Here is a 26,898-nt window from a genome sequence, read left to right on the forward strand (position 1 = left end):
CCGTCGCGAAGGTGTCGGAACAATCGCCTGACAAAGAGCTATTTTTAGGGGCCGGGGCTCGGAGCGGGGATACGGCCCGGCCGCTGACAATGGGGGGAAGGGGGCCGGGCTTCCCCCGTGACCACTCGGCAGCAGAAGGACCTGTAAGATTTCCTCGATGACCCAGGCCTGTACAATACAAGGAAAGCGCGAGAGGGAGATACCCCCGCCAAGACGAGCTGCTCCTTTACCTAATGGGAGTGACCCGGGGTGAGGGGCTGTGAGATTTGGGCCAGCAGCCTCCCGAGGGGGAAGACTCCCACACCGGGAGGGAAGCGCGGCCGTGCTCAGCTTTCCATGAGGCTTGGGGGGCTCCTGTTTGCTTTTGCCACGCACCCACGGGCTGAAGGGCAGGGGGGGCATGGTTGGGGGAGGGTGGGGAATGGCTCAGCGCAAACCCCAATCCCCCCCACCCCACCCCGGGGCTGGCTCGAAGCTCCGGGGAGAGCTCGGCTGCGGTGGCAGGGACCGACCCAGAGCTGCGTGTCCCCAGCCAGCCCTGCGTGGAGCTGAGGGAACAATCCTGCCCTGCTCTGGGAGCTGGGGGGGGGGCTCCGTGCCGTTCCAGCGGCCGCGGCGGAGGGGTCGGGCTGTGCCTGGGTGCGTTTTCTCCTCCCCGGGGGTCTCCCCGCCGCTGCCATAGAGGGGTTGGCGGATGATGTGTTTGTGTTTTAACCAACCCTCGGTGGGGGGGTGGGGGGGTGGGGGGGGTGGGAAGCGAATTTCCCCCGGCTGCGCAAGAGGAAATCGGGGCTAAAAACGTGAAAGGCAGTGAGCAAAGGTCAGCGGGGTCAGGGATCAGCCCAGCTTCGGGCCCAGCGCTGTTAATTTTCGGGGGGGGGGGGGGGGGGGGAAGCCCCATCCACCCACCCAGCCGCAGCCCCCGCACCCCCACGGCGCGGGGACCCCCCGGTGCGGGTGCCCCGGGGCTGCTGGGCCCCGGAGGACCGGCAGGCCCGGGCTGGGCTTGAAGAGGTGGGGGGGGTGTGTGCGGGCCCGGCTCGTCTCCGTGGGCCGCCGTTGCCACCTGGCGGCAGGTCCCGCGTACGGCCCCGGGGAGGGGCGGCCGGCGGCGGCTCCTCGGGGCACCGGGAGCGGCACCGGGAGCGCATCACCGGGCGGCCACCCCCGCCGCGGCCGCGGGGGGGGGGGGGGTCCGACACGGGCGGGCCGCACCGGGTTTACGATTCCACCGCCTCGCCTCAGACGGGCGACCGGTACCGGGGACACGGAGAAAACCCGAACCTCCTCACTCCTGGGGCTTCCCGGCGCCGCCACGGCCGCGGACTACAGCCCCCATAGTGCTTTGCGGCGCGCTTTACCTTCTCTCCCCCCCCCCTTCCGCGCATGCGCGTCCAGCCGCCGCGGTGCGCTCCGCGCCAGCGGGCTGCGGGATTTCCGCTTCCGGCGCGCCTCGCTCTGGTCCCTGCGGCTGGCGGCCGAGCCTTGTGCCTCCGCCATATTGTCTGTGTGCGGCCGGCGGGCGGGCGGCGAGCGGGCGGCCGCGGCAGGTACCGGCGGGCCGCGGCGGCTACCGGCGCCTCTCCCGGGGCCCCGTGGCGGGGGGCGGGCGGAGGGGTCGACGGGAGGGAGGCGCCGCTGTGTGTCCTGCGCGCCGCACCCCCCCCCCCCCCCCCCGCTTCTCCGTTCCCCGCCCCTCACGGTGTGGGATGAGGGGCCGGGGTCGCCCCTCAGAGGAGCTGGGCCGCAGCGGGGGGGGGGGGGGGGGTCTCGGCCCGGTGACGCTGAAGGGAAAACGGGCGTGCGGGGAGGAACGGGAAGGCCCCTGCGCGGCGGTGAGGGCAAGGCCCGCCGCTTCTCGCCCGCGGAGGGAAGCCTCCGTGCCCCCCCCCCACCCCGGGGAGGGGGAGCAGGGCAGGGCGCTGCGGGGGGGGCCGCCTCGGCTGCCTTCAGCCTGGCCTAGGCTCGGCCACGGAGCCGCCCGCTGCCCCCCGGCCGCACAGGAAGGGCAGGGCCCCACAGGAGGGTAGCCTTCCCCTCCCCCTCAGCTCGCCCAGTTCGCACTTTCAGGCGGTGTAGCTGTTATTTACCTAAAAGGCTCTCTTTTGCCTTTTTGCTCTGCCCCAAAAAGCAGTGGGATGTTGGGGAGGGGGGAGGATAGGGGGCAAGGAGAGGCCTGTTTCTTCTTGCTCCCACCCCCAGCTGTGCAGGGACTCTGCTCTGGTCCTTACCGGGTGGAGGGGAAGGTGGTTTTCACAGATTTCCACACCAGTCACTCTTCTCTTCTGAAAGCAGCGGTGGTCAGTCTCACCCCTGCTGTAATTTAGTTAATTGTGCCTTGGGGCAACAGGCTGTGTGGCTGTTGGTAAAATATGCTTTGTAAACGAAAGGGCAGATAAGATTATGAAACCCCATGTGTGTTGTTTGTCAGATTACTTTATTCTTTCTTACTAAGGGCTTTAGGTACAACCAATAAAGTTTGGATTATGAACACTCAGTCATCGGTATATTTTCTGCTGACAGCAGTGGTTGATCTGTGCAGAGACTCAGGAGGGCATGTACCTCACTTCTGCAAGCTAAATTTATGGATCCCGAGCCTGTGTTGTTCAGTGGTGGTGTCCTCTGCGCCTGGGGTGAGCCTCAGTACCCGAGAGAGAGGTCTGCAGTGGCGCGGGGTGTTGTGCTTTTCAAACTTGCCACCTGTTTGGGGTCTCAGAGCTGCTCTCGCACTGACCACGGGTGCCAGGCTGTGAAACTGGGTGCTGCTCACATCTCTTTGGAGGTGGCTGCGCTGTGTGCTCGCCTGGCTCGTGTAAGCTCTGTCGGCAGCGTGCTCCGGGCACAGTTTGGGAAGAGGAGCTCATTCCGCGTCTGTGCAACATCATCTTTTTAGAGAGGAGCACACAAAGACAGCAGCGTTTCTGCTTGGGGGCAGGTAGCAATTGAGTTTGGTCTTTGAAGGCTCTCTCTTTTCAAAAACATAGTAGTTGCTCAGAATGCTCAGACTTGAAGTTGGTGTTCACACTGTATTGCCAGTTGACCTGTGTGTTGGATGGGACTGCCAGCGCGGATTCCGGGTGTAACACAGCTACAGAGAAGTTGCTCATCCTGTGCATTGTTCATGTTAGCATCATGTAGAAAAGGGCGAAGCTTGTGCTAGGAGAGGGGAGACCATGTTTGGAAAGACTTTAGGCAGGATTTGTGGAAAGTGTGAAGCTTGGTCGGCTCCTTAACTAGTCCTAAAGCTCCAGTAATGCTCCGGTTCCTACAGCACAATGCCGTGCCTGGGTAAAACACACCGGCAGCGGTATGTCCACTGTGGACACACACTCTGTGTCTGCAACTGGAAAAAGAAAACTGGAATAGGATGTGGCTCCTATGGGCAGAAGAGTGTCTGATGCCATGTGCAAGGCAGTCTGCTCTCCGCCCTCAGGAGAAGACCCACCTGTGTCTTGAAGCTGGAAGTCTGGCTCTTGGGATGCCTCCTGACAGAGAAGGGCTTACTGTAAAAGTCCAGACCTTTGCCTGAGCGTGAAGTATGTAGATCTTTGGTGATAGGCAGTGATCCTTCCCTTTCATCTTGGCAATGGAGAGAGATTTCCTTTTGTTTTGGTTTGGTTTTTTTTTCACCTTTCTCTGTTACCTGGTAATATGGTTTCTATTATTTATGCATTGCTGGTGAAACCTCACTGTCTTCTAGTTCCCAGTGTGGGCGGAAGCAGAGAGTTCAGTGTACACGTCCTTCAGCTCAGACCAGGGAGCTTGCCGCGTTGGCTGCTGCCCACGAGGAGTTGAAACGGGGTTGAGGAAGGTAACATCAACCCTGGAACAAGGAAGGTAACATCGTCTCGGCCTTGGCTGTAGCAGAGGAGGGAAAGCTAATATAGCAGAGCAGCCAGGTAACGTGCTGTGGTGGGTATAAGGCACAAAGTATGGAAAAATGTGGTGAGAGAGTGGGATGCTGGAGGAGAAAGCAGAGACTTCCAAGCGGGGGATTCAGAACAGGTTCTCAGGGTTTGACAGGGCACATGGGTTCTGTTTGGAATGTGGCTCTTTGGAAGAGGGGTAGTAAAATTGGCAGTAGGCTCTAGCAAATGCGGAGGAAACTGGATCATGGAATGTTTCATGACACTAAGCAGAGTTTAGTTTTTAGCAGGGGCAGTTAATGGTACTTGTTTACTTGAAAAAAAGCTGATGAAACATGAGAATGAAGATGCAAACCAGTGGGTGGGGATTACTGGGGAAAATAGTGTTTCCTGAAGGTGAGACACAGAAAGACTGTAGTGTTTGAGATTGGGGCATTGTCAGGTAGTGGAGGTTAGGTGCATAGACATGAAATGGGTTTGAGTTAAGAATCTTGGGAATATTGGATGCCAAAAGCTGGTTATAGATTTATGGAGTTGTAGAGAAAGAAACTGTGTTTCTACTGTGATAAAAGGGACGGGGACGTAACTTTTCCCAATTTTAAATGGCGGGTGTCCTTATACCTTCCGCTTGAATTCTTTCTCTGCATTTTCTCCTTACAGAACTAATTTTCTCTTTTCGTCTTTCCTCCTGTCCCCTGAGGAATAAGGGAAAGGAAGACAGGGGAAGCAAATGGGTGACATTGTGGTGGTGTGATTAATTTCATGTCACATTTCTGAAGAGGCAGGGATTTATTTCTGGGTTACCAGACCTGTCACTTCCACTGTTCCTCCATTATTGAATTGCTTACATTAAGGTATCTGTTTTATAAATTATCTGCACGAGATTGATGCCATTTTAGATTTTATTGTCCCATAAAGGTCTTGAGAGAATAAACTCCACAGATTTTAAGTTCAGGAAGGACTGCTGTGACTCAGTCTGGCTACAAACATTATCTGGCATTGATTGCAAGACAACTCTTGGATAATTTTTCTGAGTTTGGATATCTCCTTCCAGGAGCTTCCAAGAGCTGACTTTCCTGGAATTTACAGAACCTAACTGGAGAAAAAGAGTTTTCCTCTGAAGCTAGAAAAAACTGCTTTGAAGAGGAGACTGCAGCTTTCTGATCTGGTGTTAGTGCTGTTGCTGAAAGCAGAGTGTATTTACAAGCTGGTTTTTGGACCCCGCTTGCCATCAAGGTGCCAAACCTATCTGTCAGTAGGAAAGATTGATAAGAAATGGGATTGTTGATGTGGTCATAGGGTCAATGTTTCATGGATATCTTCTGTTGCTCAGGCATCAGCAGTAGAGGAGCAGCAAAGTGAGCCTGACATGAGTCGTACATGCTCCTTTGTTCAGACTGTTCTGGACAATTTTATTCAAACAAATGATTTTATTATCCATTTCATGCTGCTGCTTTGGGAAGCTGAAGAGCAGAGGGGAAGCCTAGGAGTTGTGGACTCGAGACAATACCACCACAGACTCACATTTGGAAGGTTACAATTTCAATAATTTAAATTTTCTACAGAGTTTATTTCTGAGAATTAGGTTATGTCCTTCTTATGACTGATTCCTATTTTTTTAAGGAATATCACCATTTGCAGGAAGACACTTTCTAAAGCAGGCTGTCCAGCTGCTTAATCTAATGGCTGGATTATATTACGGCAATTTACTTGAAGTGAATGGTGAATAAAATGTGTACTAGATGGAAACAGAAAATAATTTGGGGCCAAGGTGGAATTTAGCTGCAGGTTGCCAGTTGGATACTGTGTCTACGAGTGTTAACAGCAGGCCTAAAAAAAATGAAGTTATTCAGTCCGTTTTTGCAGAGAAGGTGGCCTCTGCCCTTGCACCTTCTGGAACAACCAAAGGGTAGAGTAATCTTTTTAATCAAGCTAAGTGTAGGGAGAGTCCAGCGTGTTCTGCAGTGTTGACACAGAATTGCGTGCCAGAACTTGCTTTTGCTGGGTGGGAGAGGTCTCACCATGTTGTGAAGAGGTGTCCCCGAAGTCCTGCTGCGTGTCCAGGGAGATGAAATGGTGCCTCTCCCATGTTCTTGCCAAAGCCCTCAGAGAAGGCAGTTTCTCAGCCCATCTTTGCACACGTGTGCATGAGTTGTCAGTAAATCTTTATTTTTAGTGTTCTGAAAATGGATGAGCATGGTTGTGCACGACAAATAAATTTCCAGTGTAGAAAAGAAAGGCCTCCTGTGATGTTCCTTCTCTTACAGGTTTTGTCACAGATTTCTGTTACCTGTGTGCAGTTAAATTCCAGTCTTGCCTTCTGCAGATTAAGCAGCGCTTTGACTGTACTCCAGAAGGAAAAGGAGAGCTTTATGCTCACTGAGGAAGTTGTGCAGCATCCAGATTTATTTCAACTGAGTTTACAAATAGAGTTACAAGTTTAGATGTTTATAATGTGTGGCATCCAGGCATATGTCCAACATATTCATCTTATCAGGCATATATATGTATACTCATACTAAGTCATGACTTAATGCTGTGCAGTGGCTTTACTGGGTGATTGCAGGGTGTGAAGAAAGATCCTGTGGAGATGGACAAACTCGTCCTTGCACATGGCCCACAGTGGGGTGGGTGGGTTACCCTGAGTGATGAATGCTGTGGTCACCAGGCTTCAGTTAATCTCCAGAGCACTTGTGTGAAATATTAAAATCTTAATCATTGCATTTACATCACCTGCAATGTCTGGGAGAGCTGCCCGTCTGGCTGTAGCTGTGTAAACCCAGCACTCGCTGTGTGTTAGGGTACCCAGTGCATAATAAGTGCTGATTTCTGGAGTTTAATAGCTGTTTTTTTCCATTTGACTTTCAGAACGGTTGTAACTAGGTTTGTCTTGTGCTAATAATGATGAATTTTTAGAGAATTACGTTAGAACTTATACTTTCTGGCAGGTCTCTTGCTGAGCTTTCTGGATGCCAGCTGAATGGTGAAGATGGTTTGCAGTGCGTTGCTTGCTTGAGGGGAACAGCTGATCACAGGGATTTCCTGAAGAAATAGTTACATGCAATGTACACGGGTTTATCTGTTTGCTCTGGTGACTGTTCCTGCCTCTAGGAATTCCATGACGAGATCAATTAAAAACATACAACTTTTACAGGTGGCAGGTACAGTTCAGTTGTCTGAATTCTAGCTAAATCACTCTCTGTATGTGAACCATAGGAGTCAAATCAGCAGAACGATTGACCTGTCAGTACTCAGGGTGTACTAATTAATGAGGAAAACAACTGTGTCACTAAGCAGTAATTAGGAAGGTAGAACTTTCCAGAGGATGCTGCCAGTTGACCTGATGTCAGCTGTGAAGAGCCTGTTGTGGTGCTGAAACATTCCCCTTCATGAGCCTTCAGGAAGAGTTATGTGGTGTTGCCAGGATCTCGGAAATGGTAGTTTTGGTAATTAATTTCTTGGAAAATACTGTCCAAAGCTCCAGTTGTAGGAGCTTTAGTGCTCCTGCTTTGGCTTTAGGTCAGATGTAAAGAGATGTGCCTCCAAAAAAGCCCCACTGCCTTTTCTGTGCTTCCTGCTCAGCCTGGACTGTCAGGGCAAGGAGAAGGTGCCGGCAAAGAGTATTGTCACCAATTTCTGTTTTTGTGTGTGTGTGTACGGACAGGCTAGCTTGGCAATTCCTGGTTACGTTTATAGCCATTTTTGTTTGATGATGGTGTCAGGAGTCTTCGAGACTGTCAGTAAGGATGTCCGCTGTGATTTGTGGGAAGCTCAGGAGAATCCGCAAGCGTGGGAAAGCAGCGGGGCCTGCACTCGGCGGCTGGGCTTGGGTGTCTTGCTGGTGTCACTGCCCACTGCGGCTACACGGCCTCATCCAAGCTGAGTCTTTGAGTTTTTGTGTTAGGAAAAGCTTTCCCTTTGCTCTGTGTGCTGTGGAGTAGCTTAGCTCTGAAAGTATGAAGGAGAGTCCGTGATTTTTGGGGAGAAGTGGGAAGAGAAGAGCTTTTGAAGTTGCCTGACTGTTTTGTATAAAATCCCTTAGGAGATGGGGTGAGGAGTGTTCCTGTCACTGGCAGCTTCCAGCTGCTGGAGAAAATCCTGGCTGTTCTGCCCAGGGTACACATGCTGTTGCCAACACTGAAGCTTTGCAGATGACAGTTGTCCAGCTAGGCCTGAGGTGCTGGAGACCTGTAGAGGGTCTATGTAAGCTCCACTAAAATGTAGCTATTACCGGTCTGAACAAAAATAAAGACTGACAGAACCTCTGCTAGGAGAACATGTGGGCACCAGTGGTACTGCCAGGACAACCTGGAGAACATCCCACCTGGTAGATGCTGCTTTCCACACTTACAAAGTGGGAGAGTTACGTTTTCCCCAAGACTGTGGAGGTTATAAAATACAGAGTTACAGTAAAACCGTTTCATGGTCTGTCCTGTAACTTCCATATGGATTGTGATACTCATAGCAAGGGATGACTTCTTCATTGGCAGCGACTGCGAGGAATTCAGGGGAGGAATCAGTGAAGCTGATGAAGGAAGAACTAGTCTCAATTTTAGGACGTTGCTAGTACAGAATTACTCCAAGATGTTTCTTCCAGTTTAGCTAAACCTGTCAACTGTTTTCCCTAGTGACTGGTTGTGTCTTGTTTTGAATTAATCACAACTGTTTCTGGTTGTTTGTGGGGGTTTTTTTTGTTTTTGTTTTTTGTTTTGGTTTTGGTTTTGGTTTTTTTTTAAGAGAATGTTAAGGTTGTTATATATCATGATTTGTTATTTCTCCAGAGCTGGACACAACCAGCTATTTAAAAGAAATCTGGAAAATAATTTTGGTGGAAAAATGTAGTGAGAGCAGGCTGTGCTGTTCCAAAAATCAGCAAGAGAAAAGTTTGATTTCAAACCTAAGCTTTTTTGTTTCACTCAATTAGATTTTAAAATCAGCTTTTGTATTGATGTTGTCCCTTTAGTAGGTAAATGGTCTTCAGGAAAGGATGAAAAATGTCAGTTTTGTTAATCCAGGTTTGTTTCTATTTCAGCTATAAAATCATAGAAAAATATAGGTTGCAAGAGACTTCTGGAGGTCATCTGTTCCATACTCATACTGCTGTAGTTCCAGCATCATGAAAATAACGCAAATCAGATTTCTTTTGTGAGACAGAACATATTTTTGATAAAGTTGGTTACTATTACTTCTTCTTTTAAAGGTAAGCTGGGATTTGGTTAATGTTGGCTGCTAGCAGGCTGTACCGTAGTATTTAAGCATGTCTTGATCTTTTAATTTCAGTGGTGTCTATCCAATACTAGATATTCTCTAAAGAAGCAAGTGCTCCTTCCCTGGGAGGCTTACAGGTGAGGGATAAATGGGCTTTGTGAAGAGAATCATAATCAGTTTTATCTGATGATTGTAATGCTTCCTTTCACTAATAAAGCACATTAAACACTCATGATTTCAGAGTTTGGGTTTGAGCCATTTACTGTGAAAGGTAACGTCTCACTTGCAATCGTGGATAAAAGAAAGGAATAACCTTTTGATTCCAGGCTACTTACTGTAATTCTGCTCTTCTCAGCTGACAGGGAGCTTTTCTTTTTTCAAAATGAACCGGCTGCTGTGAGTCTTAGCCTGTTCACAGTCTTCGTCTAGCACAATCACTGCTGGTAATGAGCTTACATGGGGAAAGCAGAAGTGAGAGGAAAGTCTCTAGAGCTGCTTGAGCAACCTGCATCTCGCTTTCTCCTTGAGAGGAAGATGAGGTTGTCTGGGACAGTATGTAGAACTCACAGAGTGACAGAAATATTTTATTGGCTCTTTGAGTTTGATGCAATTTGGAGCCTATCTTACTCCTTTGGGACTGCCCTCTGCTAACTGAACCTGAGTTCAGGTGGGTCGTTGGTAATAACTATGTGGTGTTGAACGTAGTTCACTGCTCACTCTGCTCTGGCTGGACTTGGAACTGCCCAGCAGTACACCGCTCACGCTGGGGGAGAGTTGTGCTGTTAGCAGCAATCCACAGGCAGGCCAGTGTCAGGTGGTGCTCGTGTTCTTGGATGCATTATTTATACTCCAAACCTTATCCACAAAGGTCATCACTTGGATAGCCCTTGCAGGTTCCTTGGGACACCAGTCTTCTGGGAAGCTCCTGGCTTCCAGCTCACTGGGAGTCTGTCTGTGTGCTGAGTCATACTGGTTGAACGTATTTTTAAGGTTCTGAGTAACTGCTTGAGTGCAGCTCCGAGCCAAAAACATTTCCATTTAAAAGGAGGGGAAAAAGAAACAAAAAAGATTCCAATATCTCAGTTATTCGTGACTAAAAAAGAGGTGAATTTTACTAGAGGCTAAGTATGTGTGTTTCTCAGACTAATTTGCACAGCTTTCTTGGCTATGTTTTGTTGCTACTTGCTTTAAGTGAATACACCTGGAAGGACAGAGGGCGAAGGAAATTCCTATACTAATTGGGTATAGGTGCTGTACAAAAAGTCAAGTCCTCCGTGGGGATGGGGGTTGCTATTGGGATTAGAGTGCATTGTAAGGATGATAAAATCCCTTTTTAAAAAGGAGGGGTGTTGTAACAGTGGTTTAAGTTAAAATGTTTTAAAAGTCAAATTCAAAGTGAACATTGAGAAGCTTTTTACCATTTTATTGAACTTTAGGCACAAAAAGGCTAGCTTGCTGTGCTGCTCAGACAACAGGCTACTGTTAGAATAATTCAGACTTCTAAGAACGGTTCTCATTTAATTAATAGACCTTCCAATTTAATAATTTTAATATGGTGGTAGCACAAATGTTTTTATCTCTTGACTGGGGTTCTTGGGCACTCCCGTGGAGTAATTATCAGTAGTGCAGGCAGTGCTGTATTTGGCCATGTTCTTGTGATTTTTTTTCTTACGTGGGATGAGCAGGGTCCTGTGGGGTGTTCTTAATAAGGATGCTGTGTAAGAGATGAGCTAATTATCAGTGTGTTAATACTTAAATGACATTTTTAAGGGTAAGCCTATGCAGGCACCAAAAATTTTGCGTGGTGCTGGTTTGCCATAGCTACCACATGAGTGCTCTTCGGTGATGTCTTCCCAAGGGCTGTCAGCACAAGTGCTAAAACAGAAGAGCTGTTTTCTGTCCTTGCACAGGCAAGCCTTAGCACTGGACAGCGTGTGTCAGACCGTAACTGGAGGCTTTGTCTTCTTCTCTCCGTGACCTCTGGGATATTGCCTAAAAGCTCATGGTTATGTTTCCTAGTTAAGCACTTCCCTACCAGAGAAATCAAAATTTTCAGATGCACTGTGTTAGTTGGAAATGCTCAAGACCACTGGACATGGCAACCTGATCTCATCAGATCTGCTTTGCCTAGATTACTTTTAGCAGTCTCTCCCAATATAAATTATGAATGTGGCATTAATGCAGGAATTAATAAATGACATGTTCTGTTTGGATTTTGCAGAAGTAGAACTCACCCTTTATAACAAGTTGAGGACAATCATCTCGTCTAGGTGTAATCACCATTCATACTATAGATTTTCTGCCTTAAAACTGCAAGCTAAACTGACTTTTGCATGACCACACCTGTCCCCAATATTTGTCCCTATTTGTGTTGGTCCCTTCTGTCAAAGAGCTTGGATCCACTGCAAAATTATCCCTCTCCAGGGGCAGTGAAAGTAAAACATATACAAATTCCTTAGGGGTTTTGAGCAGAGAGTGAGCTTTCAGGCAGGTTAAGTTTCTGTATGTATGTAACTTTGCTTTAAATCTGAATTATCTGTGCAGACTCTCTCTTCCTGTATAAAGAGCAGTAGACAATAATACCTACCTTCGTAAATAGGCATTGTGTGCCATTCTTAGAAGCTATAGTCTATGATTTCCTGAAAAAGCCCTTCTCTGAGCAGTCTGTTACAGCATACAGCTTGTGCTAGGCTAGAGCTCCATGACAAAAAATATCCACTGTGAAACTTGATCTATCTTTAGATAATGTGATTGATTTTTCTTTTTTATTATTTTTGTCTATGCTGAAACTGATGTTGCTAGGCTGAATGAGGTAGAGCAGTCACATGTTCTTTACTGATACTCAGCTGTGCTTAAAAATTAAATTTGCTAAGTCATCGTATGTATAGGTTCAGTTAATTCCTACACAAGGAGCATTGGACAGAGGAAATTAGCCAGTGCATCTGCCAGAAGTACATGGAATGAGGAGAAACAAAAACAGTGATTAAACTTTGAAATCTAATGTGTTTCACTGTCCTAGAAGTGTTCTAGTAAACTTGCATGCTCTGTTAATGCCTGAATACATTTTTGGAATGTACATCTAATTTCTGAGTGTCTGAGTCACACCACATAAATGGTTTGAGGTCTTAGATGGTTGCTGCCTAATCTTCTGAAAGTGTATTTTGTTAGAGGACTAACATTTTGTCCAGGAATAGATTTTTTTTTTTTCTTTAAGCTGTTTTTTTATTACTTTTAAGTAATACTTCATATTCTTCCATTAGCTGAACACCTGGCTGAAGTGCCCCATCCTTCCTTTACTGGGCTGAGGCCTCAGTCACACCTTCCTTGTGGACTTTGAAACAGTGCCGTGTCCCTTCTTAACCTTGGGGCTGGATTACCGCAACCCTGTCTACCTGGAGCTGCCTTCAACCCCCTCGGTGTGTCAGTAGGTCAAAAAATAACCCGTGCTGCCAAGCTCCCTCCCCCCGGGGGGGCTTTAGCCCAAGCCACAGAGACCTTGCGGACGTTTCTGCCTCCAAATGGGAACCAGCTGCTGGTGGAGCTGTGTGACGGGGCGGAGGGCAGCAGGGCTGTGTTCCCCAGGTCCTCCACCATCTTCACAGCCGGGGGTTCTTGCCGCGGTCCTTGCAGCAGACTGAGGCACTGCAGGCCTCAAAGAAATGATGGGACGCTGCCGATAGATTTCGCTCCTAGAATTTTCTTCTCGTGTGATGTATCCTTATAGCCTAAACTAACTGCTCTGAGCAGATTTCTAGGTCTTTCTGATAAATTTCTGATTAATGGGGCTATTGCTTCCTCTTGCAGTCCGGCAGTTGCCCATTTCCTCTGAAGGACTAAGATTGGCATAGGAAATAAATACGTTATATTCGTTTACATTGTAGCGTTGCCCATTGATTGAGCACCTTTCTGTAAACAGGGCTGTATAGTCCCTGCCATTTGCTACACACCAAACAATACTCTTTCATGCTCCAATTCAGCTTCCTTCCTTTTAAGTTATTTTGAAAGCTGACAAAGGGATTCTTGTATTTAAATGTTTAGAAGTGTATCAGCTTTCACTCGTGGCGAAAGATTTGAGGTGCAGAGGCACTACTTTTACTTTAGGCAGGACAATGCTTTGGTATGAAATTGTAGTAAGTTACTGTTGTCTTAAATATTCAGAAGTTAGAGTATTTGTCTTTGATCTGCAGTAAATTTCTCTTGAGTTACTTGGACTAGTCTCAAGAATGGTAAAACAACATTTGCTAAAATCACATTGTAAGGACAAAGAAGTGGAGATGATTACAAAATCCTTGCAAGAATGCAAGGAAACATCTTTAGACCATTGCAGCAGAATTTTTCTTTCAGTGTTTGGGTAAAGCATCAGTCCAACACAGGTGCCACTGTCTTTTGGACAGTCGGATTTAATGTCTGAACGATAGAAAGTTGTGACCGAAACTTGTGTGCCATCCCAGCAGAACGCTCCTGGCTGTCTCAGTTTGATGTGAAGTCTTCTGAGCATCCTCGAGCCGTTTCATCCCTGAACAGTTCATAATGACTGGCCTCTATGAGTTCTTCCCAATGCCCTTTCTTGTCTCACTGCTTGCTGGGGATGTACTTTTCCTCGTGATAGTCTAATTACCGTGGATGTAGTCTATCAGTATAAATGTCCTACATCTGCTGGAGAATGCTATTGTCTGTGCTAAGACTTAATTGCATTGTACAGCGTGGCGCTGCTTTTTTCTGTAAGCTAGCCCAGAAATGAGACCCAGTGGCTGCCTGCTCTGGAAATCTTGCTCACTTCCAGGTGGGCACTGGTGTAAAAGGTGTTTGTTGTAAGGTGGTAGGATGAGATGTCAGTGCAGGAAGGCATGAACAGAGTACCAAAAGCCTTCAGAGTATGTGGAAATTGGAAAAATACTGTGCTATGAAAATCCCCAGAGTGGTGTTCAGACTTCAGCAATCTTATCTTTGGATAACATTTTGGTCCTGATGCTGCTTTCAGGTGAATGCATTTAAATATTTATCTTGTGCGGAAAGTATCGTGGATGATTGTGTTGAAATGCTGTTAAGCTGTTTTACAGAAGCTGGTACAGTAATATATGGGTGGGAGGGTGCTAAAAACCGAGAAGATCTGTGTTCTGACAGTGTCTGGTTTTCTCTGCTCTCCTCCAGAAGCCTGCTCCTGAGCTGACCAACCTTGCTTTGTACATAAATGCTTTGGTTAGTACCTGCATTTTCCAGTGGATGGAAAGAGCAGAGTAGTGGTGGATCAGTTCAAGAGTTTTTTTCTTTCCACAGAATGAATCAACATAGCTACACAAACCTCTCTGTGTGTCATGTGAAAGGCTTCAGTCCTTTTAAGAATTGCAAGTAAATCCCAAAGTCCTGATTTAAGTTGTGACTTCAGAAAGTGCTTAATTTAGGTTGCACCTATCCTTGTTGACCTATCAGCATCATGTTTGCAGCATCATTTATTAGTACAAGTTGTGCAGCCTCGAGTTAACAAGGTGTTTTGGTTACATAGGATGGCACAAGACTTCTGGATGGGGGAGAGAGTGCAGCCGATGGCTGTTGCTTTCAGTTTGGAGCTGAAAGGGAGGAGTCTGTCTGCAGATACAGAGCCCTTTGCATTTCTTCCCTTTTGGAACGTTACCTTTGCAACAACCATAAGTTGGAAACGACGCACTGAAAGTTGCAAGGTGTGTGCAGGGGTGTTAAATTTGCTAGTGGGGTCAAGTGGTCCTGTCCTGTGTGAGGGAGAGCAGACAAGTTGTTTTCAAGCTCTGACAAATGATCCCAGGCCTGCGGCTGGGCTCCAGCCTCTCCTCCTCGACAGCTTTTAATGATTAACTTAAATGTTTTTATAGTATCTTGAGATTTCAACCTCTGGTTTATTTTTTCTCTGCAGGTGGAAGAATCTGAGGCCTTTATCCTCTGTCTAGTTTTACAGTTTGGGTGGCCTCTGATTTCAGACATCTCATCATTTCCGCCTGCCAACCTGTCTGATATGTCGGGACCCGTGCCGAGCAGGGCCAGAGTTTACACGGATGTGAACACACACAGACCCCGGGAGTACTGGGACTATGAGTCGCATGTTGTCGAGTGGGGGTAGGTCTCTGGGCTGCTTATGGGTGTCCCTGGACCCTGTAGGATCCTGCGTAGTGGTGCATGGGGAGTTCAGGCACCTGTGCTGCGTTAGGCTTTTTCGTGCTCCTTGGCAGATGTGTAGTGTGCATGGCAAGTGATAGGCTCACCACTTTTCTTCAGAAAAGTGTTTCTTGTCAAAGTTTTAAATCCCCAGTAGCGCAGATGCATTTTCAGCAGCTTCCTTAAGAGTTTAGTTTGAAGAATTTTTGCCAGGTAGTCAGGAAACATCCCCTTTTGGGGGGAAGAAAATCCTTTTGTGGAACAATCTAAACAGCCCTGGGTGAAGGCTGGAAAGAAGTTAAAAGACATCTGAAGTTGCTTCTGACTTGTGTGAGTGAAGAGGCTCAGCAGACTTAAATAGGTACATGCTATTTTGTGACTTATGGCTCAGCTCTCTGCGAGCGACTGGGAAAGACATGTCTGCTTCTTTTTGAAGGAAGGTGTCTAAATTGAGCTCATGACTAAACCGTCCAAGAATCGGACAGCAGTGATGCCAGCTTCATAGCTCCTGCGTTCCTGCTTTTGTATAGCAGGGCCCAGATGAAGTTCTGCCCTCAGTTTTGTTGCAGTTCCTGGTTTCTGAAATGTACACAGTCTTCTGAGCATAGGTGGTGTTCCATGCCTAGTCTGTTTTTAAACAGGTTAGCACTTCAATTTTTGATCTTAGTGGCATTGTCGATTTTTAACAACATTAAATTGGGAAAAAATGTAGGTTCCCAATGCAGAGGGACCAGTGGAAGGGATAGCTCACATTTGCCAATACTGGAAATGCATAGTTGGTCTTATGTTACCTACTACAGAAGAAATAAGTTCTGGATTGAATTTAACTTGAGCAAGCAGAAGCTCCCTGTTTCTCTTCTAGTTCTTAATCATGGCATTCAGGAAATGTAAGACACTAGTTAATCCACTTTGTCTGGAAGGTGAGGCAGTGATTTAGTGTCAGCAATTTGTAAATTGTGATGGAAATGACTGAGCTCTTTGGAACTCTTACTTTTTATCTCCACAGAAATCAAGATGACTACCAGCTAGTTCGAAAATTAGGCCGAGGCAAATACAGTGAAGTATTTGAAGCCATCAACATTACAAATAATGAAAAAGTAGTTGTTAAAATTCTCAAGGTGAGCTGGGGATTGGGCAAAAGATAAAATCTGTCCAGAGGTGATCAGGAGGCCAGAAAGTGCTGCATTTCATCTAAAATGTTTGATGTTCTAAAACTGAAATTCAGAAAAGCTGGCTTTGGAGTGTCGTTCAGTGAAATGGGCCATCATTTGGAGCCCCCTAATAGAAACCCTACACTTGGTTATTAAGTCACATCTCTGCCTGTAAGGAATTGTCATCTATCTTAAAGTCCTGATGAGCAGCACATTTTTACTTGGAGCTAAACAACACTTCGAGAGCTGACTAGAAAATTCTCCCCTTGTCTAACTACCAGTGCCCTGGCACGCTGTCATGTGCACAGGGCCCTGTGAGGTAATGGGGGATCATTGTCCGTTAAAGCTACTAATTAGATTTAAGGACTGCTAACCTTAAAATTTTAATTTCTGTTCTGCATGTTCCACTGCACATATAATATCCTTCCAGCTTGAGTAAGGATCTCCTGGATGCTGGTTATTCCACAGGCTTGAGTGGTGAAGTACCTTCAGTCGGTGGCCCTCGGATAGCTCATGGGCTTCTCATAGTTTTAAATTTACCACATGACAGTTAAGTTTTGGACTCTTAGATCATGTTCAGACAGCTTTAAAAAACAAAACAAACAAACAAACAAAAAAGGCATCTTCCTAATCCTCACTCACATGAAACTAATGTTTGTAGCTGTCAGGGTTGTCTGGTTAGAAAGGAGGCTGCAGACATTTGGGCCCTTAGTGGAATTGTGCGTAGTCAGGTAACAACAAGGTCTAGCTGTTTGAACTTAATTTGCAAAGACTCAGAGGTGTTTTGCTGGCTTGCAGTCACCTACCTTGGTCATCTGGATGTTGAGCTATTAGTCTCACTTTATTGGAGTGCTTTGTCTTACGCTTTGGGTTTCTATTCTTCAGCCTGTTAAAAAGAAGAAAATCAAGCGTGAAATCAAGATCTTAGAGAACTTGCGAGGTGGTCCCAATATAATCACTCTTGCAGATATAGTAAAAGATCCTGTGGTGAGTATGGAAGGAACTTAAAGGGCACACTGGGGTTACTGGTGAAGTTGCTGTGTTTGACTTTGGCTCTGATCTGGCTTTTTGTTTTCCCCTGCTCTTAAATCCTGCTTTTTGAGTTGCTTAATCAGATCAGCTCTTAAATCTGATTAATTTATTTTAGAGGGCCCTTCCCCCACAGGTCCCTTCAGCTCCTCACTCCGTCAGGATGAGCTACCAGTGAACTGAGACAAGTTAATTCATCATACAGACAGTGCTGCCAGGGGCTGCGGGCTTTGGCTCTGCTTTCTCTGAGGGGAATCACGAGTATGTCTGAGGCAGGGGGGCTTCTAGCAGTTTTAGAAATAAAAGTGGTTTAATTCATTATCCTAAGTAAGAACGTATCTCAACTTAACATGGCTGAACACTTTTCTCTCTGTTTTAGTCTCGGACACCCGCTTTGGTTTTTGAACATGTAAACAACACAGACTTTAAGGTATAGTGTGGCATGTGAACTTCTGATATTTTCCACTTGAAAGCCACTTGTAATGTTTTTCTGGGGAAAAGGGAGTATGCAAGGGGCAGGCAGGTTATTTAATCATTTGCTTCCAACATAGTAACTGTCTTTAAAGGTAAACGTGCTTGGGACAGAAGTTTATCATTAGTCCTTTAGCAGAAATTACAAGATGGGAATCCTGATTGCAAGTGGTATTCTAACCTTCGGAGCAAATTAATCCGTTATCTTGTGGACCATCAGTACCTGTCTTTTTGAAACATTTTCCTTTTATGTTTAGTGTATAACTATTTATTGGAACCATTTTAAATGTGGACAGCTGTTTCTGTCGTTTTCCATACCTCTGGGAAAAGAAATTTAGATGTTTCTTTGTGCTCTTCACTACTGACCTGCCTCAGGAAAAGAAGGGCTGTGCAGTGTTATCTGGAATAGCTGCTTAATGTTGCAGAGCACCCTTGGTCTTTTTGAGATCCAGTCTGCAGGCATAATGCATCGTGCTGGTGGTGGGCAAGTGTTACCTGAGGGAGTTAGTGACAGGAACCACAATGTACTGTCTGAGCAGAGCTGGAAGTAAACTCTGTATGTGATTTGTAAGGGGAGAGGAACAGACTGATCAGTTGGGTGTGGGATCTGAGTAACTTGGGAAACTTTTGCTGTTCCTTCACATGGGTTTGGAGAACCACAGCAGCAGAGAACAGGGCTGGGTTATTCTGGATTGGCAGGGATGTGGTATTTTTTCTTGAGTGTTGAACACTGATACGATGTGTTTGTGCCCCACAGCAATTATACCAGACATTAACAGATTATGATATTCGATTCTACATGTATGAGATTTTGAAGGTAAGTTGGTGCTTTGCTGTTTTGGTTTATTTCCAGGATTTGCACTCAGCTACTCCTGTAGAGGTGCTTATCATGTCACTTACTGGGGGGAAAGGGAAAAGAAAGCCTATGGAAGAAGTGGGCAGAAAAAAGATATATAAAGTCAGTATCAGTTGTCCAGTCTTGTTTTTGAAACAAATGCTAGTTCTGTTCTTTTTTTTTTTTTTTTTTGAGGCTAGCAGAGTCTTTGGGTACACCGAGATAACTTAAGATCCTAAAGCAAAAGTACATGTGGCCTCTGAAAACAGAAAATTATAAGCTGTTACTAGCTGATTTTGTTCTCTAATGTAATGTGAGTCAAATGCATTTGTCCATTCTTTTGAAACAAGTATTTTCTCCTCAGGAGTCAGGAGAATGCCAGGCTTATTTGATCAATAGTGCCTAGTAACTATCCTCTTAGGGGCTCTGAAATTCCATTTTTGTCCATGAGGGAAGCACATGAGATGAAGTCAAAACACTTCTGTTGCTGGGCCTTCCCTTTGAGAGGGTGCTTCAGAGGTGTCTTCTGTGGTCTGCAAGTCTAGTCCAGGATATAACACTAGACAGTAAAGTCTTGCCGTCTAACTAGACTTGGTATATGTGGAAATACTTCAAATATGATTGAACTTGAAAGGTTCTTCTGACTCCAGCGTCTGTTTCTTTGTATGTCACCTACAGGCTCTAGATTACTGCCATAGCATGGGAATCATGCACAGAGATGTCAAACCTCACAACGTCATGATTGACCACGAGCACAGAAAGGTAATGGGGGGAGGGCAGGGAGAGCTCCTATTTTTCTCTTGGCAAACTAGGATCCCTTTCGGGTACTCCTGTGTAGTGGTACTGGCAGACATCTTGAGGGGGGACTGCACTTCTGTCATGTGGAGAAATGTAAATTGAAATTCTGTACACTGCTTTTCGTGAGTTTTTATGGGCTACATGTGACACATAAGCAGGCTTGGTAAGGAGAGATATTTAGACTAGTTGGTGATACGGGTTTGGGGAGAATATCTAAACAGATACTCTGATCAACTTCAAATTAATTGAACACAGGAGACTTGCAAATGAAGCTTCAGACTAAGCTCACCTGTAGCGTGATTTGGCTAGTAGGGAGCTGGAGCATCCCTTGAACTTTTTTTTCTCTGTTTTCTACCATTTCTAGCTTAGATTAATAGACTGGGGTTTGGCTGAATTCTATCACCCTGGCCAAGAGTACAATGTCAGAGTGGCTTCCAGATATTTCAAAGGACCTGAACTCCTTGTAGATTATCAGGTAAGAATTACCAGCATTTATCACTGACTTTTGTATGGAAAGTCTGTGCTGATTCATGGTAGAAATCCAGAAATTCAGGTATCTAGAGACCTGAAGCTAAAGCCAGTCCATTCTAAAATGTATCACAGAAAGCAGTGGCTATAAAGCCACTGAATTAAAGAAACTAATGAGTAGTCTCAGGACCTGAGGAAGAGCCCCATCATGGATCTTGGAATACAAATGTTGAATTGGTTTTTTTGGTTTTGGGTTGTTTTTTTTTTTTGCAAGGCTGCATTTGAAGTAAGGTATAGGAATGAAACAAAGCCCTTGTGGGAATAGCTAGTACTGCATGAACTTCTAAACCAAGCTATAAAAACATCCCCATATCTGAAGGCAGTTTGCACTGTGGAAATAGCAGCGTTACTGGTGGCTTTCAGCTCGTGCTGGCTCTGAATTAAGGCACTTCCTCACGTGCCCATGTACCTTGTGGAGTCCACTCCTTTTGTTGCTTCTTGTGATGTTTTCCTTCTCAACAAGTGTTTCTCAATGATTTGTGACATTGAAGTCTGCAGTGAAAATAGAAAAAGGCACTGGTCTTTTATGTCTTTATGGACAAGGATAGAAATAGGATACCTGCTGTTCTGCTAATTGCTGTATCCCACTTTGAGTAACTGGAACACTGAGCTGAGCAGGGATTTAGTGATGAAGATACTGCAGTCTGTTCCCAGAGTAATGTGGCTGCATTTTTTTATCACTGGAGGGAGGGGGGACCCTGTTGGTATTGGGAGTCTGTTCTGCTGAATTCATTAGAAATTGAATTGTCCTTCTGGTTTTGTACAGATGTATGATTACAGTCTGGATATGTGGAGCTTGGGTTGCATGTTGGCTAGTATGATATTCCGAAAGGAGCCATTTTTCCATGGCCATGACAACTATGATCAGGTGAGAGCTGGTCATGTACAATCTCTGTTCTCTTAGCGCAATGAAGGTTTCCTGCTTACACTTCCATCGAGGGATCCGAAGAATTATTCAAGCATTTTTCTGATGGTGTCTTTGCTCAGTTTGAAGCCACATTCCTGTTCTCAAGTGTGCCAGATTATCTAACCAATTAAATAGAAATAGATTTATAGTGCTTTGTACTTACGAGTTCCTCAGGTATCTGGAAAAAGTTCTAACAGTAGTTATATTAAGGCTGGTGTGTTCTGGTATGTAGATTGACTATTGCTGAGGTTACGTTATGGGGAAAGCCCCTGCCACTATCCACCCTCCCTCCCCTCTGTTATAGAAACTGTGAATTTGGTACAGCTTTATATAGATTCTGAAATCTTTGATGTGTTGCCTTTAGGCCAAATTTTTTATATTCTGACATGTGCTCTGCATCTGAGCTAACATGCAGACATGCAAGAACAGTGACTTTCTGTTCTCAAACCTTCATTGTAGAGCCCTCCGGGGTAGCGTTTCGCCCTTCACGTGCAAGTTACAGAGTTTCTGCTTTTTTGACCAGTTATTCTTGCCTTCCCCGCCTTGTTGGTCTTGATTATTTTCTTGCTACAAAGGGAGTTAATGTTGTACAGTCTCAGGTTTTAGTGATGTTAGGGTATGCAGCGTCCTCCTGGCTGCCTTGGGTTACTGAGTTCCGACAGTGAGCGGAGGCATGTTTGTGATGCCTGTGATTGTCTGTGGCCGGGGTAGTCAGAGCCATGGGATGACCCTGTGGCTGCTGCTTCAGACCACTGAGATCAAGTTCAAGCTCCCAGGGGAATGTGCTGCTGTATCTTCACGCTGGCTTTGGCGTTGTCATACCCTCACAGCAGTGACTTATTTTTCTGTTTGTTCCCAGCTGGTGAGGATAGCCAAGGTGCTGGGAACAGAAGATCTGTATGACTACATTGACAAATACAACATTGAACTGGATCCACGTTTCAATGACATCTTGGGCAGGTGAGCCAAGGTCCAGAGTAGCTACCATAAGCTCTTGGTTGACCCAGACAGCTACTGGTTTGTCAACAGACCTTGAAGTAAACAAAAACATATGCTTCTGAGGGAAATCAGAGCCAGGGTTCTTGAGAACTACCACTTTGTACCTTTGATCCCTTTTGCCAGTGCTTCCCAGGATCCTTTTTCTGTAAATGGACTTGAAGAAAGGTTTTTTTTAAATATCATCTAGGCAATGAATTAGCTGCTGGAGCGTAAAGCATGAAGGCCAAACGCTCTCCCCAGTATTTTGGGGGGGGAAAAAAAAAAAAAAAACAAAAAAAACAAAACCAGAACTGTGTTTCTCAGAATTGCAGCACAGAAAATCAGGCACTGCTTAAGATCACATTTACGTATTTCTTCCCTCAGAGTTATTTTGTGAGACGCATACCAGAACTACAAGGAACTAATGTGGGGGGCATGAGAAGAACATGAGCTGGGATTTTAGGCCTGTAAACCCGTTCTGAACTTGAGTCCTCGCGCTGTCCAGGGCCGCGGTGGCTGTGCCGCCGCGTGGAGACACGGTGTACTGCCGCTTGGTGCTCTGGCACAGCTCAGCCCCAAGCAGCGGCCCCTCTCGGAGCCGGGCATCTGTCACAGTTCTTGCTCTTTACAAAAGTGAATTTGGGCGTTGCAGTCCTCTGCCTAGCCTGATCTGGGTATCTTTTTCTGCAGACACTCCCGTAAGCGATGGGAGCGCTTTGTTCACAGTGAGAACCAACATCTGGTGAGTCCAGAAGCTCTGGATTTCTTAGACAAGCTGTTGCGGTATGATCACCAGTCACGACTCACAGCGAGAGAAGCCATGGAACACCCCTACTTCTGTAAGTATCAGCTGCTGGCATCATCTGCTGCCCAAAGAGCTCTGCCTCTGGGAAATCTCCTTTCCTGTAGGTTGCGCAGATAGGAGCTAAGAACAGCAACATAATAATGGTCTTTGTAAATCATTGCGCTGGAGCTGAGGCTGCTCGTCTCTGTGGTGGATAAAGTAGGGCACTGCCACCTGCACCAGCCGAGGAAACCAAGTGTTACATGCCTGTGTCAGGCTGGTGGATGAGCAGCACTGTGTTAACAAAGCTTTGGTGCTAAATCCATGCTCATTCCAGCAGGTGTCTGGGCACAGGGGTTCCTGTGTTTTGATAAAACAAACTCTGGTTTCTTGCAAAACAGGCACTCTTAACTCTTTTTGTTGCTAAATGTGTACCTTAGCAAACAGTATAGGCAAGTCTTGGTTTTGCCAGCAAAAATGTAACTTTCAGTAGTCAATGTTTTTAAATGCTTGAAGTTTTTCACAAGCCTTGATATTTAGGTTTTTGAAGCAGCTGTAACAATGCAAAATGTGAGTGTTTACTCAAGGTTTTTGTTTTGTTTTGTTTTTTTTTCTTGCTGCTGAATGGACTTGTGTAATTAACAAATTCTAAATCTGTTACGCTTGTGGGAAATGTTTAAGTGAAACATTTTGCAAGTATGAGCATTAGTAAAGCTGAAAGGCTGGAACATGAGAGTTGGACAAACAGCTAAATTAACCTGTGTCTGAGTAGATATACAGGTTGTATGGAACTCGGCATGAGGAAGGGCAAAATTTGAAATTCCCTTTTCTGATGCAGTAGGCCTGGGAGGCAGCAAGGGATTGTCTCTGTTCAGGTAGAATTATTTATCTGCAGCTGAAAATAGAGTCAGTAAGTTGGGAACATCTTACAGAAGACAACAATCTCCAGTGACACTCGTTACAGCTCACAGGCTGCTGTGGGATGTGTATAGAGACATGACATATGATTGTAATTAGTGATAATCTTTCTGCTTGCTACACCCATTTTCTGGGTTTGGCTTTATGCAATTATGCTGTTGCTTAGCCTAAAAAGGAGATCAACTTCACCCTAATTTCCTTCAGCTTTTCCTGTCAGGCAGTCCTGCTGAACTCCAAAGTGCACCGTTTTAGTGACTTTTCACTGATGATGTTACCTTGGTACCTTCTTGGGCACTTCCCACTGAAGTTGGTGGAAACTTCTGCGTTTTGGTGCATGATGGTTGATATTATTTGACGTAGGCAGCTTGCCAGGCCTGGCTGAGCACAGAGGTCACGGGCAGTCGGTGTGCTTCAGCTGCTGTCTGGCAACACGGCACCTAAGGGTAGTGTTGCTCTTCCTAGATCCCATTGTGAAAGACCAAGCTCGGATGGGCTCGTCCAACATGCCGGGTGGCAGCACTCCTGTCAGCAGTGCGAGTATGATGTCAGGTCAGTTCTGCTATCGACTCTTCTCGGTGCATGGCCTTTTAAAGCATTTATACGTGTGGATGTGAGGATCCAGGAGGGTGAGTTCTGCTGGTGGGGCATTAAGTCACCTCCTGGGACTGGTGACAAGGGCAAGGAGGGCTGTGAAGAAGTGGGTGGGAGGGCACGATAAATAAGGCCTCGCTGTAGCCTGACCTGCTTTTCTGGTCTCATTTTCAAAAGTGCTTTGTAGTTGGATTTTTTTGGCAGCAGTTTGAAGGACAGTGATCCTGCCAGACATCTGCCTGTCAGTGACGCTTGCAGGTATCCAAATCTGCACTCTTTTCAGAGGCTGCAGAGAGCAGCTACAGATCTTTAATCTCAGTTTGTTTTGGCAGCTCTGGAAATAAAACAAAGCAGCAGCAAACTGACCTGCAAAGATACCGCTTCACTGAAGAAGCTGAGCTGGCCTGGGTTCCGCTCTAATTCCTGCTTACCTGTCTCTCTTCCAGGGATTTCTTCAGTGCCAACACCTTCACCCCTTGGACCTCTAGCCGGCTCACCCGTCATTTCTGCCACCACCACTCTGGGGATGCCCGTTCCAGCTGCTGCAGGCGCTCAGCAGTAGTGATGGGCTCTGTCTCCTGCTGCCTGAGCTGAGTCAGGTGGGGAAGAGCTTTCCCCCTCCACCTCTCCTCAGGACGCAGCTCGTGCCTGGCAGGGGAAGGGAGGGGATGAACGCTTTGGAGGCACCGTGTCTGAACTGTTGCTTGTGGATTTATAGTAGTTCAGTCATTATATACAAAAATTATTATAGGCTGATTTTTCTTTTTTTACTTGAACTTTTCGTAACTCAGGGGATTCCCTGAAAATACCTACAGATGGAATATTTCTCGGACAGTTCCCCCCATCCCCCACCCCCCCCCCCAAAAAAAAAAAAAAGTACTCTTCATTTAAGAACAAAGATGAATCAACAGCATTTCCAAGCTATTGCATCCTGCTGGAAATCTCTTCTCTTCATGTTCCCACCATTACTCCTCCATGAGCCTACACCTTGGGGGATTGTGCTGTTCTCCAGAGACTACCAAACCAAGTCTTCGTGAGGCAGGGGAGGGGGATTCTTAAAGTACCACTCACTTTAACCCCATGTCCTGCGTATGACTCGGCTGGGGTACACTGAGGAGACAATTCCAGTATGGAGAGGTGGTATGAGCTTAAAAGGAGTAAGTGCAGATAATGTCTGAAACCCTAATTGGATTGAATCATGTCTCCTTAGGAGCCAACCAGAATGCCAACTCACCCCCTTGCATGTTATTTTAGTTTTAAAAGATGAAGTTATTGATCCAATTGGAGTCCTTGCCCCCCCCCCCCCCTCCCCGAGTAAGGTGCTCCTGTAGAGTAAGCCCAGCTCTGATCAGCCCCTTTCTCATGGAGGGTCCTTCCTGCCATTGCTTGGCTTGGATCTCTGGAATTAGTTTGTTATTGGGTATATTGTTTTAAAATTGTTTATATAGGTTTCAAGCTGGTGGCTACTTAAAGCTGGAAAAATCAGACTGCGCCAAGTCCGATACCACATCTTCACCCACCATCCCCTCCCTCACGTGCCATGTGGTGAGAATACCAGTTACCTCACAGTCTTGTAAATATGCACTGAGAGGAAGGAGCGAGCAGACGTTAACTTAAACTGAAATGGTAGATCAGTAATTGTGGACAAATATTATCATTGACAACAGAAAAGCACCCTTGTTACAGCCCTGCTACCCCTTGCTGTGTATATATACTTTGTCCTTCATATGTGAAAGATCCAGTGTTGGAATTCTTTGGTGTAAATAAACATTTGGTTTTATTTATCGAGGTTAGATTTAAGCTCCCTGTGTAGAGGCCTCCCTGGGGTGGTGGCACGCTGACAGCGGCGGGGCTGACAGCCCCACGCGTACTGGGGAGGCCGCATCCCCCTCCCCACGCACCTCGCAGGGTGAGCAACGCAGAGGAGCCTGGCACAAACGTCACAAGCCAGAGTATCTCCTGGGAGAAGGATCTTTTGCAGCAAAACAAAACAAAAACAAAAAACAAAAAAAAAAAAAAAAAAAAAAAAAAAAAACAACTCCAAAACCTCCTCTTCTGTCTCAGCCCCAGTGGATGGAGAGTTGAAATTCTTAGTTTTGACAGTCTCTGCATTTCAGTGACTTATTTTCAGTCACATCAGGCTTATTGGGGGCTTGGCTGTAAGCACGACGGCGCCCGTCCCTCTGCGTGACACCCTCGCCTGAAGCCGGCGCAGCGGCTGCTTGTCCTGGGCCCCTGAGCCCCCAGCCTTCTCTGGGCTTTGGAGGGGGGTGAGGGTCACCTACTTCCATGCTACTTCAGTTAATTTTGTGAGGTAGGGTGGAGGGTTAAACCCACCCAGGAGAAACAGGAGCATGTGAAACACAGCCCCTTTCTGTGAGGATCAGGGGTGGGGGAGATGAGGTTTTTCACGGGCACCAGGGTGGCTTTCTCCTTTGTGACTTCATCTAGCGGGAAAACACCACGCTTAACCTTTTATATCCTAGAGTGATGTGAAAGTTGGACCGTGTTGACTGTTACCGCGATGTGCTGTAGCGTAAAAGCACCCCGTGTGACGGAAGGACAGCTCGTGTTTGCGCTGGGCTGTGAGCCACGCGGGACATTGAACCCAATTCCTTCTCTGTTATTTCAAGCGAGGGAGGTTTGCAAACCCCAGTGCTTGGTGCTACCTCCGAGGTGAGAGATGCAGATGAGCCGAGTGCAGGAGG

The 26,898-nt window shown here is 46.3% G+C and overlaps 1 protein-coding gene across 3 annotated transcripts; it reads left to right on the plus strand.

The window, feature by feature from the left end:
• The first annotated feature begins 1,429 nt into the window (after positions 1–1,429).
• On the plus strand, positions 1,430–25,978 carry CSNK2A1 (casein kinase 2 alpha 1). Of its 3 annotated transcripts, none has more exons than XM_042800898.1 (13): positions 1,430–1,550; positions 14,962–15,161; positions 16,207–16,318; positions 17,237–17,338; positions 17,760–17,810; positions 18,609–18,668; positions 19,365–19,448; positions 19,849–19,959; positions 20,779–20,880; positions 21,779–21,879; positions 22,588–22,736; positions 24,062–24,148; positions 24,637–25,978. In XM_042800898.1, the coding sequence occupies exons 2-13, from the start codon at positions 15,061–15,063 to the stop codon at positions 24,750–24,752; spliced, it is 1,176 nt and encodes a 391-aa protein (XP_042656832.1). In that variant the 5' UTR covers positions 1,430–1,550; positions 14,962–15,060; the 3' UTR covers positions 24,753–25,978. The 3 variants fall into 3 exon arrangements, with proteins under 3 accessions (XP_042656832.1, XP_032839731.1, XP_032839730.2); XM_032983840.2 differs by lacking the exon at positions 1,430–1,550 and adding an exon at positions 8,973–9,066; XM_032983839.2 differs by lacking the exon at positions 1,430–1,550 and adding an exon at positions 14,603–14,752.
• Positions 25,979–26,898: the final 920 nt, after the last annotated feature.

This window comes from Tyto alba, unplaced genomic scaffold (genome assembly GCF_018691265.1).
Source record: "Tyto alba isolate M040663 unplaced genomic scaffold, T.alba_DEE_v4.0 Super-Scaffold_33, whole genome shotgun sequence".
In the NCBI taxonomy this organism is placed as follows: domain Eukaryota; kingdom Metazoa; phylum Chordata; class Aves; order Strigiformes; family Tytonidae; genus Tyto; species Tyto alba.

What these genes read in the sequence shown, in the direction of transcription:
- CSNK2A1 (XM_032983839.2), top strand. Translation starts at nt 14,618, where the DNA reads ATGGCTGTTGCTTTCAGTTTGGAGCTGAAAGGGAGGAGTCTGTCTGCA. An exon ending in AACTCCTTGTAGATTATCAG is followed by an intron (nt 19,960 to 20,778) that starts GTAAGAATTACC and finishes GGTTTTGTACAG; the next exon opens with ATGTATGATTACAGTCTGGA. An exon ending in CAGTGCGAGTATGATGTCAG is followed by an intron (nt 24,149 to 24,636) that starts GTCAGTTCTGCT and finishes TCTCTCTTCCAG; the next exon opens with GGATTTCTTCAGTGCCAACA.